Genomic DNA, 15,612 nt, shown 5'->3' with positions numbered 1-15,612 from the left:
ATGTTTTATAATAATAATAATTTTATTTTTATACCCCGCCCCATCTCCCCAAGGGAACTCGGGGCAGCTTACATGGGGCCAAGCCCAGGCAAAACAGACAATATAAAGCACAACAATAACACAAATCAATCAACAATAAAGCAAGTCATAAAACAAATAAAATCATATAAAACAAACATGCTTGATAAAATCCTGGGTTGGCTCCTAAACAGAACTGGGCCATAAAAGTTCTAGTAGTATCAAATACAGTCAGGGAGAGGATGATACAAAACCATTATCCCATTAACGTGCTGGGAGAGGCATAAACAAAGGAGACTATGGCCAGCTAAAAGAAGTGCAGTAAAAATAAAAATGGGCAACTGGTCAATCCTTTGCTATGGAAGTCAATCACCAAAGGCCTGTTGGAAGAGCCAGGTTTTCAGGCTCTTCTGAAAAGTAAGGAGGGTAGAACTACAGTTCCCATAATCCCTGATCACTAGCCAAATCCAACAACATCTTACGAGCCCAAGTTTGAGAACCACCAACTTTCCCCAATTTGGTGCCTTCTATATGTATTGGACTATACCTCTTTGCTAGGATTGGTAGTCCAACACATCCAGAGGCAGTACGATGGAGAAGACCACTGCAGATCAGTGTAACTAAGCTTGTACGTAACTCCTTCCCACCATTCCTTTTTCCTTGAGCTTCTTCTATACAAGATGTCTTGGCTAGCTTATCTGGATTTATTGCATCTACAGCAAATACCATATATTTGCTATTTACCCCATGACCTCTTAATCCTAAACCACAGCAAACATTCAACAGACAGAATGTTTCCTCCCTAATGTTCTCTGCATGGAAAAGAAGGAACCCCCTAAGCAATTTCTACTTGTCCCCCCAATCCCTCCAAATAAGAGACATTTGGACCCACCTGGATTTGCCAAGCGGCTGCTGGTGGGTCCCAGGACCTGGTATGGATCTGGTGAGAATGAGAAGGGAATCAGAGAGGGACTAGAGTCAAATGCACTCCGAGATTCTCTCCCCATCTACAGCTCTGCCTCTTCCCAATGTCCTACTTAGAGTTTCAGCCTACCTCTGATGGAGGTGATGCACCCTTGGGCTAGGCTACACAGAATGACTGAATGTACCTCTGTACTGAAAAGGTCTATGCTTCTATACAAACAGCATGGCAGATGAAACAACCCTGATATTGTATCTGTCTATGTGTGTAGGTACACAAACAAAACACTGAGTTGATAGGTAGAATAATAGATGGTGCTCCTGCTCTTGTATTGGTTGTGCAGAATTCCACCAGATGTTGCTTACATGACCAGCAATCTTAGCTGAAATCCCCTCCAACCATCAACATTGTAGCAGCTTTTAAACAGAGGCTGGATGGCCATCTGTCGGGGGTGCTTTGAATGCGATTTCCTGCTTCTTGGCAGGGGGTTGGACTGGATGGCCCATGAGGTCTCTTCCAACTCTACTATTGTATGATTCTATGATTCTCCAGTTTTTTCTCTGACAGTCCTACTCCTGGCCTGCCCAGGGTAGCAATAGGTCTTACTTCACATAGGACGGTTACTTAATGGAAGGCATCTTCTATTGGATAGATCATCTTATCTGTCTATTTTAAAATCTGAAGAAGGTTGAGGTTGACCTTCCACAATATGGAACATCCAGGCAGCAAACACAAAATCAACCATGTTCGTGACTTCCCCATTATGGGGAGGCACATTGCCTTTCTGCTTAGTAATTTCTTCTCTGTGTGCTTCTGCACATATATATTAGCATATATATATTCAAATTGGTGCCCTTTTCTGCCCTCTACTTAGCAATGTGAAAGTAGCCACAGTGTCCCTTTCTATCATCTACAAGAGCAAAAGAAGCTGCTTTAAGACCATTCTAAGAATATCTTTACTGGGTTGCTGTGTTTTCTGGGCTGTATGTCCATGTGCTAGAGCCTCCGGTGGCTCAGTGTGTTAAAGTGATGAGCTGCTGAACTTGCAGACCGAAAGGTCCCAGGTTCAAATCCAGGGAGCAGAGTGAGCGCCCGCTGTTAGCTCCAGCTTCTGCCAACCGAGCAGTTCGAAAATATGCAAACGTGAGTAGATCAATAGGTACTGCTCCAGCAGGAAGGTAACGGGGTTCCATGCAGTCATGCCGTCCACATGACCTTGGAGGTGTCTACGGACAATGCCGGCTCTTCGGCTTAGAAATGGAGATGAGCGCCAACCCACAGAGTTGTACACGACTGGACTTAACGTCAAGGGAAACCTTTACCTTTATCTTACCCATGGGCATGTGCCAGAAGCATTCTGTCCTGATGTTTCACCCACATCTATGGCAAGCATCCTCAGAGGTTGTGAGGTCTGTTGGAAACTAGGCAAGTGGGGTTTATATATCTGTGGAATGACGTCCAAGAGAAAGAACTCTTGTCTGTTTGAGGCAAGTGTGAATGTTGCAATTTGCCAGCTTGATTTCTTTTTATTTTATTTTTTAATTTACCATATTTATATCTACCCTGAAGGGGACTCAAGGCGGCTTACAAATGGCACTTGTGCAGTGCCTTGGGCATAAAACATTGATTATTAAAATTGAGAAAGGCATAGAAATATAATTCACATACATTCCAATATAAAACACGTCATCCAAAGACTCTTGCCTGGGGGGATCCTTTGTTGGGAAGTGTTAGCTGGCCATGATAGTTTGCTGTATGGAATTCCCCTGGTTTTTTAGTGTTGCACTTGAGTGTTGCCTGGGATTCCCCCAGGCAGGAAGCAGCCAGGCTTCAAAGCTGCAAGGCTATTCAATGCTAATCAAGCTGTCCAACTGCAACATTCACACTTGCCTCCAACAGACAAGAGTTCTTTCTCCCACCTGGACATTCCACAGATATATAAACTCCACTTGCCTAGTTTCCAACGGACCTCATAACTTCTGAGGATGCCTCCAGAAACATTTTGTCTGCATCTATGGTAGGTATTCTCAGGGGTTGCTTGTCATAGATGCAACGTCAGGAGAGAATGCCTCTGGAACATGGCCATACAGCGTGGAAAATTCACAGCAACCCAGTGATTCCGGCCATGAAAGCCTTCGACAACACAATATATTTACTATCACCATCAAACCATCACTCCAAAAGCCCCAAAAGACCAATAATCATGCGATCAGGAAAACAAATCAGCTCAGTTTGCTCTTAGTCCTTTAACGCTTGGATCTACAGATAGGAGAAGATCAAAGTTGAGGAACCTTCTTATCACTAGACTTTGTTGACAAGATTTGGCCATCATCCTCAGTCTATCTGGCCAGTGATGAAGTTTGGTGGAAACAACCATTCAACAATGGGAGAGTCATTTATTCCCCTCTTCTAGGAGAGGTGACGTTCTTAGCATAGAAATACAATATACTGTACAGATCGTGATACCGTTAAAGGCTCGGGAACAGGTTTTTTTTTTAAAAAAAAAAAGAAAGCTGGCAATCCTAAGATAGGAAAAGGTGGAAATTTGGGTGGAAACGTACCTGGTGCAACACGTGTTGAATCAGGAGTTCGACTCACACTCTGGATCTGTGGTGGAGAACCTCAAAGGTGGAAGAGAAGAAAAGGAAGCATTAAAGAGAGCAGCAAATGACAGTGCTTCTGTGATTAAATTGCCTCATTTAACTCTCTGCACCTTGTTCTTTTGATAGAGGAGTCTGGCTGGAATATCTGAAAAGCAGTTTTAGTACATGGAATGGAGCCTCCGGTGGCATAGTGTATTAAAGCCTCGTGACTTGAAGGTTGGGTTGCTGACCTGAAGGCTGCCAGGTTCGAATCCCACCCGGGGAGAGAGCGGATGAGCTCCCTCTATCAGCTCCAGCTCCATGCGGGGACATTTATTTATTTATTTATTTTATTTACAGTATTTATATTCCGCCCTTCTCACCCCGAAGGGGACTCAGGGCGGATCACATTATACACACATAGGGCAAACATTCAATGCCCATAAACACATCAAACAGAGACTGAGACAGACAGATGCAGAGGCAATTTAACCTTCTCCTGAGGGGATGTTCCATTCTGGCCACAGGGGGGAGCAGCTGCTTCATCATCCACTGTGACGGCACTTCCTCATTCCAGGTCGTAAATTAGTTAAACTTGCCTCCCCACTTTTTTTATAAGTGGTACCTTATTTTCTACTTGATAGATGCAACTATCTTTCGGGTTGCTAGGTCAGCAACGAGCAGGGCCTATTTTTTATTTTTAATTGATGGGTGCTCACCCCGCCACGGGCTGGCCTCAAACTCATGACCTCATGGTCAGAGTGATTTATTGCAGCTGCTCAACAGCCTGCGCCACAGCCCGGCCCCATGAGAGAAGCCTCCCACAAGGATGGTAAAAACATCAAAAAAACATCTGGGCGTCCCCTGGGCAACATCCTTGCAGACAGCCAATTCTCTCACACCAGAAGTGACTTGCAGTTTCTCAAGTCGTTCCTGACATGGAAAAAAAAAAGTACATGGAATGGTAGGGGGCTCCATCTTGTTCTTTCTGGAAGCAAAATCTCTCCTTAAATCCATTCCATATCTAGTCTGGCACATCCCATATTGATCAAGTGGAATCCCACCATCAGAATCAACAATATTATTCCTATCTCAGTGTTATTTCCCTAGGAATTGGGTACAGAGAGACAAGCTGCCTCTCATATAAGCCATTCAGACATGTATTCCTTGACATAAACCCTCCACTACTCCAGTTGTATATGGCTATAAAGTACAAAAGAAACAAAAATGGAATACTTATTTTTCTGAAACAGCACTCACATGAGTTCTTTACATTTTAAATTAAGCAAGAAGTAGTGCTAAATTATGGAGCTCCGGTGGTGAAGTGCATTAAAGCGCTGAGCTGCTGAACTTGCAGACCGAAAGGTCCCAGGTTCAAACCCCGGGAGCAGCGGGAGCACCCACTGTTAGCTCCAGCTCCTGCCAAACTAGCAGTTCGAAAACATGCCAATGTGAGTAAATCAATAGGTACTGCTCCGGCGGGAAGGTAACGGTGCTCCATGCAGTCATGCCCGGCCACATGACCTAGAAGGTGTCTACGGAGGTGACTCTGGGGGTTGGTGCTCATCTCCATTTCTAAGCCGAAGAGCCCGCATTGTCCATAGACGCCTCCAAGGTCATGTGGCCGGCATGACTGCATGGAGCGCCGTTACCTTCCCGCCGGAGCGGTACCTATTGATCTACTCACATTGGCATGAACTGCTAGGTTGGCAGGAGCTAGAGCTAACAGTGGGTGCTCAAGCTGTTCCCGGGATTTGAACCTGGGACCTTTTGGTCTGCAAGTTCAGCAGCTCAGCGCTTTAACGCACTTCGCCACTGGGGCTCCTTTTAAAACTGAATATATACATCATATTTCCTTATCACCCCTACAATTTACCCCGACCAGTCCCACATATGTGGTTCTTCAAGACTCAATCCAATTAAAATGGGAGACCTTCTCAATGTCCCTTCTGCGAAAGGAATTGTACCTTTGGAAGATGTACTGATAGGACCACTGCCCCAGCTGCTCCTCCGTATTTCTTCATATGGAGACTCTGGACCAAAAGAGAAGAAAAGTTGCCCAATTTAGACAAGGGTGCCGTATTTTATCAACATTTACCACAATGGGTGTTGTTACACTGTGTTTTAACAGAAGAAACGTGCTCCTCCTCCCAATGCAAGGAAGAGACACTAACCGAGAAGAAATTCAACATGACTGCTATGGCACGTTGAACAGAATCAGTTAGAGGCAGATGCAGCAGAGACAAAGCTTTTAACTCAGTGGTTCCCACCTTTTTTCGAGCAGGGACCACTCTCCAACATTAGTACAAAACGAGTTATGAATCTGTTTTGGTCAACTTTAGATTCGGTTTGGTTATTTGGGGTGCTGATTCAGAAAATTGCATTAGATAGACCACATCAGCTCTAGTTTCTGATACAGAACAGATGCCATCCAGTAGTCGCCATCTGCTCACCCACAGTAAGGACCAAACAGCACTAGGACGTTGTAAGGCAAAGTACAAAGCTACCAGACTGGAAGACACTTTGGTATTAAAGGATTTAGAGATATATGACTACTATAATGAGAGGGAAGACTACAGAAAGTTCAAACTCAGCAGTAAGACAACAGAAGTTTTTGATTTCACCAGAACTCTTTAGGAATTGTATGTTATGCAAGGGTTGTGTTGGTTTTAAAGCCATTAGGTCTTCATTGATCAAAACCTTAAGATTATGGATTAGGTTCTAGAACAGTGGTTTTCAACCTGTGGTCCATGGACCACCAGTGATCCGCAAGAACTAAAATATGGTCTGTGGCCTCACCGTTACTATTATGGATAATAACACAGCCCAACCAAAACATTTTTTTTCTTGGTGTCTTTGTTTTTAGGCCTGTTTCTGGGGTTATTTGGGATGCTGATTCAGAAAATTACATTGGATAGACCACATCAGCTACAGATTATTAAGTATGTTTTTCTGTGGGCGAGCAGATGGTGACTACTGGATGGCATATGTTCTGTATCAGAAACTAGAGCTGATGTGGTCTATCCAATGCAATTTTCTGAATCAATACCCCAAATAACCAAACCAACTCTAAAGTTGACCAAAAAGTGATTCGTAACCCTTTTGGGTTCAGAAAATTGCATTGGATAGACCACATCAGCTTTAGTTTCTGATACAGAACATATGCCATCCAGTAGTCATCATCTGCTCACCCACAGAAAACCATATTTAATATGGTCTATCCAATGCAATTATCGAAATCAACACCCCAAATAACTCCAGGAACAGGCCTAAAAATGAAGACACCAAGAAAAAATGTTTTTGCTTGGGCTATGTTATTATCCGTAGTAGTAACGGTGAGGCTGGGGACCACTGAGGCTAGTTCTTGTGGACCATTGCTGGTCCACGGACCACAGGTTGGGAACCACTACTATAGGCAATGAGTTTGTAGCATCAACTCACCGGTTTTGACTTGGGCTCTTGGTGGTGGAGGGGGAGGCTGCTGCGTAATGACTGGAGCAGATGGATATGTAAAAGTGGGGCTGCCTATTGTGGAGAAAGAAAACAGAAAAGTGGTTAGCGAGACATGGCCAAGACACTTTGATCGCCAAGACAAATGAAAAGATGGTGCCTACTTGGAAATATCATCTATATAGAAGCCAACAGGATGTTGAAGCGGGCTTTTAACATGTAAAAGGAAGAACTTTTATGGGGTTATTTCATTCTTTTTAAATGTTTGTATGTTTTAAAACTTTTATTGTGAAGCTGCCTTTGGTTCCAACCTGGGAGAGAAGTGGCACACAAATGTTGTTGAGTACTTTTAAATCAACAAGACCTATGGTCTCCTTATGGGCCAGGCTAGCACAGTGGATTAAACCACCAGCTATAGAAGATTCTGCTGACTAGAAAGTTGGCAGTTCAAGCCTGGGTCGGGGTGTGCTCCCGTCGTCAGTCCAGCTTCTGCTCACCCAGCAGTTCGAAAACAACAATGCAAGTAGATAAATAGGTACCGCTTTGGCAGGGAGGTAAAAGACAACCTGAAAAACATGCCGGCAAAAATCTGACCAGGGAAGGTGTCCATTGACCATAGGCTCCTCGGCATGGAAAATGAAACAACAGCACCTCCCCATGGCCAAGTCAAGCACAGTCAGATGCCAGAGATGAAAAGAGGGAAGCCTTGCATCTGTTTATGTACTGTCTGTCTGTGTCAATTGTATAATGGCACTGATTGTTTGCCATATATGTACCTGTAATCCACTCTGAGACCCCTCGAGGAGATAGAGTGGAATATAAATAAAGTATATTATGGATTTCATATCACAAAATCACAAGTCGAACACTTCCCAAGTGTCTAGGACTGTGTGATGTATTTTCGGATGATGCGTGCAGATCCCAGCAGGGTGGCCTTTTGCAGTTGGCAGATCGTAATTTTGTCAATGTCTATTGTTTCCAAATGCTGGCTGAGATCTTTTGGCATGGCACCCAGTGTGCCCATCACCACTGGGACCACCTGCTCTAGTAAGTAAAGGTTTCCCCTGACGTTAAGTCCAGTCATGTCTGACTCTGGGGGTTGGTGCTCATCTCCATTTCTAAGCTGAAGAGCCGGCGTTGTCCGTAGACACCTCCAAGGTCATGTGGCTGGCATGACTGCATGGAGCGCCATTACCTTCCCGCCGGAGCGGTACCTATTGATCTACTCACATTGGCATGTTTTCGAACTGCTAGGTTGGCAGGAGCTGAAGCTAACAGCGGGCGCTCAAGCCGCTCCCGGGATTTGAACCTGGGACCTTTTGGTCTGCAAGTTCAGCAGCTCAGCGCTTTAACGCACTTCATCACCGTATTATTATTATTATTATTATTATTATTATTATTATTATTATTATTATTATGAACTTATCACTAGACTTTGTTGGCAAGATTTATTCAGAGGAGATTTAAAATATATTTCCTGACAAAATGTGACTTGTCCCAGTGGGGTTCCATGCCTGATCCAGTTGGGTTCCTAATGGGCCTCTATATCCGATCTGGGATTCGAACCCTGAGTACTAGTCCAAGACTCAAACCATGACAACACACTGGTTCCAGGTAAGGAACATTTAATAATAGAACAGCATAAAAGAAATTGTTCATCTGCAGTGATGAAATTCAGACACAGTAGTTTGACTCAAGCTACCATTTCCCTGTGAGATTGCGGGCCTCATATAGCTTTTTGCATACCCTGTGCCTCCCTGACCTCAGCCCCAATATCCGAGAATAGAATTTTTCTCCAATCACAATCCTGCCCCGGGTCTTACTCTGGCGCAAGTAGGAGAGATGAGACAGCAACACTTCTGCATTGTATGGTGTGGTGAGACGTAGGAAACCTTCCTTGCCAAGTTTGCACAGCTCCTTGCCATCTATATGCTGAAAGAGGCTGGTCTCGATATCCAGAAGGCCGTACTCCTTCACTGCCCAGTCCAGCCACTGACGGACATGATCATGCGTCCACACACCAGGGTCTGTAGGAGAGAGACACATTTTGGAGTAAGGACCAAACAGCAAAGTAAGGCAAAGTACAAAGCTGCCAGACTGGAAGACATTTTGGTATTAAAGGATTTAGAGATATATGACTACTATGATGAGAGGGAAGACTACAGAAAGTTCAAACTCAGCAGTAAGACAACAGAAGTTTTTGATTTCACCAGAACTCTTTAGGAATTGTATGTTATGCAAGGGTTGTGTTGGTTTTTAAAGCCATTAGGTCTTCATTGATCAAAACCTTAAGATTATGGATTAGGTTCTAAAACAGTGGTTTTCAACCTGTGGTCCATGGACCACCATTGGTCTGCAAGATCTAAAATATAGTCCATGGCCTCACCGATACAATTATGGATAATAACACAGCCCAACCAAAACATTTTTCTTGGTGTTTTTAGGCCTGTTCCTGGGGTTATTTGAGGTGCTGATTCAGAAAATTGCATAGGATAGACCACATCAGCTACAGATTATTAAGTATGTTTTTCTGTGGGCAAGCAGATGGTGACTACTGGATGGCATATGTTCTGTATCAGAAACTAAAGCTGATGTGGTCTATCCAATGCAATTTTCTGAATCAGTACCCCAAATAGCCAAACTGAATCTAAAGTTGACCAAAAACTGATTCGTAACCCTTTTGGTACTAATGTTGGAGAGTGGTCCCTGGTCAAAGTGGTCCCTGGTCGAGTGGTCCCTGGTCAAAAAAAGCTTGGGAACCACAGCTCTAGAAGGAAGCAATCGTGTAGAGGACATGAGCCAGTTTATACCCCATGACCTTTCTATAGGCTGCATTCCCTTGTCCTGGACCAAGAGTACCTCCATATTGTATATTAGCCAAAATGGCAAGTGAATGCCTAACAATATCTAGACAACTTCAGGTTTCATTTCAAATTTGTCTAACATTCAGCAAGATTTATGAAAGGAAAAGGATTATATCATCTGATACCAACCTGCTGGGACAATAACTCTCTTCTCCTCACTGGGAGGGTTGATGGGAGGGCTGCTTCGCTGGTTGTTGTATCCGCCTGGATAGGAGACCTGGGAAGGGACAACTGCCTTGTTCCTCCGGGTCATGCTACAGTCCACGGGAGATTGTTTGCTGATGGGAAAGAGATAGGCATTTCATTAGACAACCAGGCTGAATGTTATCCTTGAGAACTCGGAGTCTGCTCTACTCAAGGTAATGGTAAAGGTTTCCCCTGATGTTAAGACCAGTCATGTGTGACTCTGGGGGTTGGTGCTCATCTCCATTTCTAAGCCAAAGAGCCAGCATTGTCCGTAGACACCTCCAAGGTCATGTGGCCACTGGCGTGACTGCATGGAATGCCGTTACCTTCCCGCCGGAGCGGTACCTATTGATCTACTCACATTTGCATGTTTTCAAACTGCTAGGTTGGCAGAAGCTGGAGCTAACAGCAGCCGCTCACTCCGCTCCCGGGGTTTGAACCTGGGACCTTTCGGTCTACAAGTTCAGCAGCTCAGTGCTTTAACACACTTCGCCACCGGGGTTCTACTCAAGGAACATATTATTTCTACATTTCATGGTGAAAATAAAAAAGAGGCCTGTGAGACATCTGTTCTTTAAACAACAGGATCAAATGCCTTGTTGCCTGAAGTGGAGGGAGATCCACACAAAATCTTGATGTACCTTACCCAAACCATCTAAGTTATTTTGGCTCTTAAGCATCTCTTCCTCTTCCTGGCAATAACAATATAATAGCAATGGAAATAGCTAACAATTGACTGCATTGTCCTGACACCTAAAAAATTCTGCTTGGTGTGACATCTCAGGCCCATTCTACACTGCCATATAAAGTCCAGATTGTCTGCTTTGTACTGGATTATATGGCAGTGTAGACTCAAATAATCCAATTCAAAGCAGATAACATCATCAAACAAATAACATCCCAAATTCTGTCTCCCTGTCCTCATTTTGCCTTTCTGAAGGCTTTACCAAGATACCCTTCCTGATATAGTGGCCTCCAGGCATGGATCTCAGTGGCCACCAGCACTCTGTTTCGGCTCAATAAAGGTTAGAAAGCTCTTGGTCTGAACTGTGCTGACCTCTTTTTTGTCCTCTTTCTTGATGCCAGGCTTTTTAGATGAGGGGAAGTGAGCTGTTTCCTGTGGGTTTTTGTGAGCAGCCACAAATTTAGCAGAGGATCCATCCAGGACCTACATATATGGCTAAGGTAAGAAGGCAAGAAGTGGGCTGCTTTTCCAGTGCCGTCCTCAGGTCCCAGGACAGAGTCAGGGAAAGACTGCCTGCTGCCTCATGCCTCTCCCCCTCAAAATATTAATATTAAGGGGCCGGGCTGTGGCGCAGGCTGGTGAGCAGCCTGCTGCAATAAATCACTCTGACCATGAGGTCATGAGTTCAAGGCCAGCCCGTGGCGGGGTGAGCACCCGTCAATTAAAAAATAAAAAATAGCCCCTGCTCGTTGCTGACCTAGCAACCCGAAAGATAGTTGCATCTATCAAGTAGGAAATAAGGTACCACTTATAAAGTGGGGAGGCAAATTTAACTAATTTACGACGTTGGAATGAGAAAGTGCCGTCACAGTGGATGATGAAGCAGTTGCTCCCCCTGTGGCCAGAATCGAACATCCCCTCAGGAGAAGATTAAATTGCCTCTGTGTCTGTCTCTGTCTTATGTGTATATGGGCATTGAATGTTTGCCCTATATGTACATAATGTGGTCCGCCCTGAGTCCCCTTCGGGGTGAGAAGGGTGGAATATAAATACTGTAAATAAATAAACAAATAAATAAATAAAATATGGGACCTGTGATGCTGTAATGGCTCCACAGCCAGAAGGCTAATGGTCAGAGATGATAGGAGTTTGTATCCAACAGATATTATACCCCTGGGTTCAAATAATACGTAGTACCATCTCACAAAGCTGCAGAAAAAATAGCTATCTATGTTCAAGGCAATTTTGGAAGAATGCTTTGCTGCAGTACACCCTTTAGAACTGGACCGAGCAAAATGTAACTCTCCATGGTTATTTTCGTGGCCAATTTGCACCAGAAAAAAAAATAGCTCCCAGATTTCCAAACGGTAATAAACCTAATAAACTACAGAGTTTGCTTTCAACCCAGAGTGCTTTGTCCTGACTGATCTGGTTAAGCAGAAGTTCACCGGGCATGGACCTTGTTATCTGTGTTCCAGGGGTCAGAGTCAATGGTGAGCAGGGTTTGCAAAACAAGCTAAAGACCCCAGGCTGCCTGTTGATCATGTCATGATGCAGAGCCAGGGGGTCAGGGTGCGTGTTGGTGGGTTTCTTCAAAACCATCGATCAACAGCTCCAAACCAGCACCCTGACAAATTGGTGAAGTTCTGCCCTTCACCAATTCCTCTTCAATGTCAGACTGCTGCTCTCGTTCTGAGTAGCAGTACAGACTCACAGACATCTGCAGTCTGAAGTTCAAACACTTATTTAATATTTATAAAGATATTTATAAAGCAGCAAAGTCCATCGCTCAAAGCCGGCATTCTTCGGCTCGGCTCGTCTCGTCTCTCACAATACAAAAGGAGAGATAAGAAACACACATTCCTTAGTCCGAAGAAAGTTCCGACCTCCAAGGCCGAAAATCATGTCTCATAGGTCACAGCAGGCTGTCAGCCAAACTGGCCTGCTGTTAACTGTTTCATTGCCGAAACACACACTTACAAAACAACAGAAACACTTGATTTACATTTCATATACACACAACCAAAATCCAACAGATCACTCTTCTCTTGGAGCCTTTGCACACACATGGCCACCCAACCTCCAAATAGCTGACCTGCTGGAGCAGTTGACCTGCTCATTTTCTTGCTTCACTACGTGGACTCTGTTGTTGGCCTGGTTTGGCCATGGGGGCTCCTCCAAACCGATGCCTTCCTTGCCACCATAGTCATCCACAGAGGGTAGCTCGGTCTTCAAAAGGTGCGGAGTGCTGAACGATGGGTCAAAGATGGACTGGTCCTCACTTACCACTGACAACGCCTCCTACAATTGGAGAAAGAAAGGTAAAGAAGCCATCAGGGCTGCCCTTGGGAATCAAATGTTAGAAAATATGCAGACACCAGCTGACATATGGTAGACTGAAGTACCATATGATTAAACCTCCCATTCTGTGCAATAGCCAAGTGAATACATATCCTCCAGTTGACCAAGTCTTGCAGGGACAGTTCCAGTTTGCAGTCTGTATTCCCACTTTTTCAGTTGTTTTAAAATGGTCCGTTTTCTCTCTCCTCCTTCCAAGTTACTGCTTCATGCTCAGTTGCTGCAAACTGAGTTCCAAGAATGAACAAAGTTTGCAGTCAATAAATTCAGCAGAAGGGATATGTTGGGTTTTTTTTAACAAAGGCCCACAGGCCAGATGCGGCACTCCAAGTTTGTTGACCCTATCCTTCAAAAAGCCCTACCTGGTGTAATTTACAATCTAGTCTCAAAGCTGGTGTGGTGTCAGTGGTTGGAGCAGAAATGAGCAAAGAAGAACCACCCTAGAATAATAGAATTATGGAATCATTAAAAATATACTCAATAATTTTTCTCCATATTTTCCAGCAACAGAGACAATGAAATTTTGGACTTGTGAAACAGTATGAGTTGGTTGGTCCTGGTGAAGGTGGCACAAAATAAAAGAAAGGGAAGAGGGGGGAAAGGCATAACAATAATAACAATAATAAATAAAACTTGTATAAGTAGATAAAAGTAGTAGTAGTAGTAGTAGTAGAGAGATATGTAGTAAAGTTGTAATGGAAAAGTCTAAAGCTGATAAGAAATATGCTTAAAGATGTTTTGATTTTGATTTTTCTTTATTGTTGGATTGTATACAATATGATATGTTTAAGATACTGTAAAATGAGGAAAGAATGTATACTTATACATTTTGAATTACAAATTAATAATAATATTAATAATAAAACATAAGTAGATAAAAGGTGTGTAGTAGAGAGATATGTAGTAAAGTTGTAATGGAAAAGTTAAAAAAACTGATAAGAAATATGCTTAAAGATGTTCTTGATTTTTTTTACTGTCGGATTGTATACAACATGATATGTTTAAGATATTGTATAATGAGGAAAATGTAAACTTATACATTTTGATTGATAAATTAAAAAAAGAAAGAAAGAATTATGGAATCATAGAGTTGGAAGAGACCTTGTGGGCCACCCAGTCCAAGCCTCTACCAAGAAGCAGGAAAATTGCATTCAAAGCACCCCCAAAAGATCCAACTTCTGCTTAAAAGCCTCCAAAGAAGACTTTTATATTGTTGTTCTGCAATGCATCCATCACCATTGGCAATGTTGGCTACAGCAGCAGGTGAAAAATGCAATCCAACAACGACACAGACGATTCTTTGTCCCCAGGGACACTATATTTTAAAGCAATAACTGTGTATGCAAATAGACAAACACATGCAGTTTTATCTGTGAACTGTATGACCCTGACACCGTTTTCAATGCTTTATGTAAGTTATAGAAAACCAAGAGCTTGATTCCCTGCTTGGCCAAGGCAGAATAGAGGGGTAGCATGACTTCCCTGGATCTGGCACTATACTCCTATTTATGCAGGGCAAAATCCCATTGGCTTTTTTAGCCGCCGCATCACATTTTTAGCTCATGTGTAACTTGTTCCCCACGAAGACACCAAGATCTTTTTCACACGTCCTGTTGTCAAGCAAGGCATTATCCCCCATTCTGTATCTTCGCATTTCATTTTCTCTGCCTAAGTGGAGTATCTTGCATTTGTCCCTGTTGAACGTCATTTTGTTAGTTTTGGCCCATCTCTCTAATCTGATGGACACACTCGCTGCTGTCTTCTGTAGTATAAAACTGAATTGTTGCACCAGCTCATTTCACTGTGCCTTTTAAGTATGTCCAGCCCCAGAAAGAATGGACAGAGATCTGGGAAATGTGGGGCTGTGGCCAAGCCGAAACAAAGGAGCACATGGGGGGAAAAGAGCAAAGAACGTAGCAACTATAACATCCTATGAAATCCCAAAGGACTCCCACTGGTTCTTTGAAAGGTAGGCACACCATCACTCAAGAGAAGTTCTAGAGACTTGTTTGGAAAAGGGAAGGAGAGGAATTAACGGTGTGGGGTTTCCACCGCCCTGCCTTCCTCAACAATGGAATTCCTGGGCAGTGACGCACCTCAGGGTTCAGGAAACGCAAGGAGGAGGCAGTTCGCCACCAGCGCTGGAGATGAAACGCCCAACCGCAAAAGACACCATCCACCGCTCTGACCATTTTGGAGTCAGACGTGGCCGTATTAAACAGCTAAAGTTGCCACCACCTCATTCCTGCTTCTTCCTCTACTTTTCTGCCAAAAAGCAGCAGATGAATATTTGTTATCAGTCCAACAGTTTTTCAAGGCACAGTGACACTATCCTGTTTCAGTATTGGAGACCCTCTAGATATCAAGCTTTGAAAGTAAAGATGGTCTAAGAAATGAGGTTGGCATGGAAAGTTACACCTGTTAAAATTGTGTATTGAGTCCTAGTTTTAGGAAGGGTTTAGGGATATACAGTAGAGTCTCACTTATCCAACATAAACGGGCCGGCAGAACGTTGGATAAGCAAATATGTTGGATAATAAGGAGGGA

At 43.6% G+C, this 15,612-nt stretch overlaps 1 protein-coding gene across 3 annotated transcripts in view; it reads right to left on the bottom strand.

The window, feature by feature from the left end:
* The window catches only part of LOC100555230 (retroviral integration site protein Fli-1 homolog), a 39,045-nt gene that overhangs the window by 2,808 nt on the left and 20,625 nt on the right, over positions 1-15,612 (bottom strand). For 2 of the 3 annotated variants that reach the window (XM_008120940.3, XM_062962610.1), the window contains exons 2-8: positions 12,803-13,008; positions 9,966-10,114; positions 8,796-8,999; positions 6,964-7,047; positions 5,490-5,555; positions 3,502-3,561; positions 911-958 (exon numbers count right to left, since the gene is read on the bottom strand). In XM_008120940.3, coding sequence (XP_008119147.1) covers positions 911-958; positions 3,502-3,561; positions 5,490-5,555; positions 6,964-7,047; positions 8,796-8,999; positions 9,966-10,114; positions 12,803-13,008 — 817 coding nt within the window. The remainder of the gene's footprint in view (positions 1-910; positions 959-3,501; positions 3,562-5,489; positions 5,556-6,963; positions 7,048-8,795; positions 9,000-9,965; positions 10,115-12,802; positions 13,009-15,612) is intronic. The other variant, XM_008120941.3, reaches the window with a different exon arrangement.

This window comes from Anolis carolinensis, unplaced genomic scaffold (assembly GCF_035594765.1).
Source record: "Anolis carolinensis isolate JA03-04 unplaced genomic scaffold, rAnoCar3.1.pri scaffold_10, whole genome shotgun sequence".
Taxonomy (NCBI): domain Eukaryota; kingdom Metazoa; phylum Chordata; class Lepidosauria; order Squamata; family Dactyloidae; genus Anolis; species Anolis carolinensis.
The sequence above is the reverse complement of the archived record's forward strand: the minus strand, read 5'-3'. Positions and strand labels throughout refer to the sequence as shown.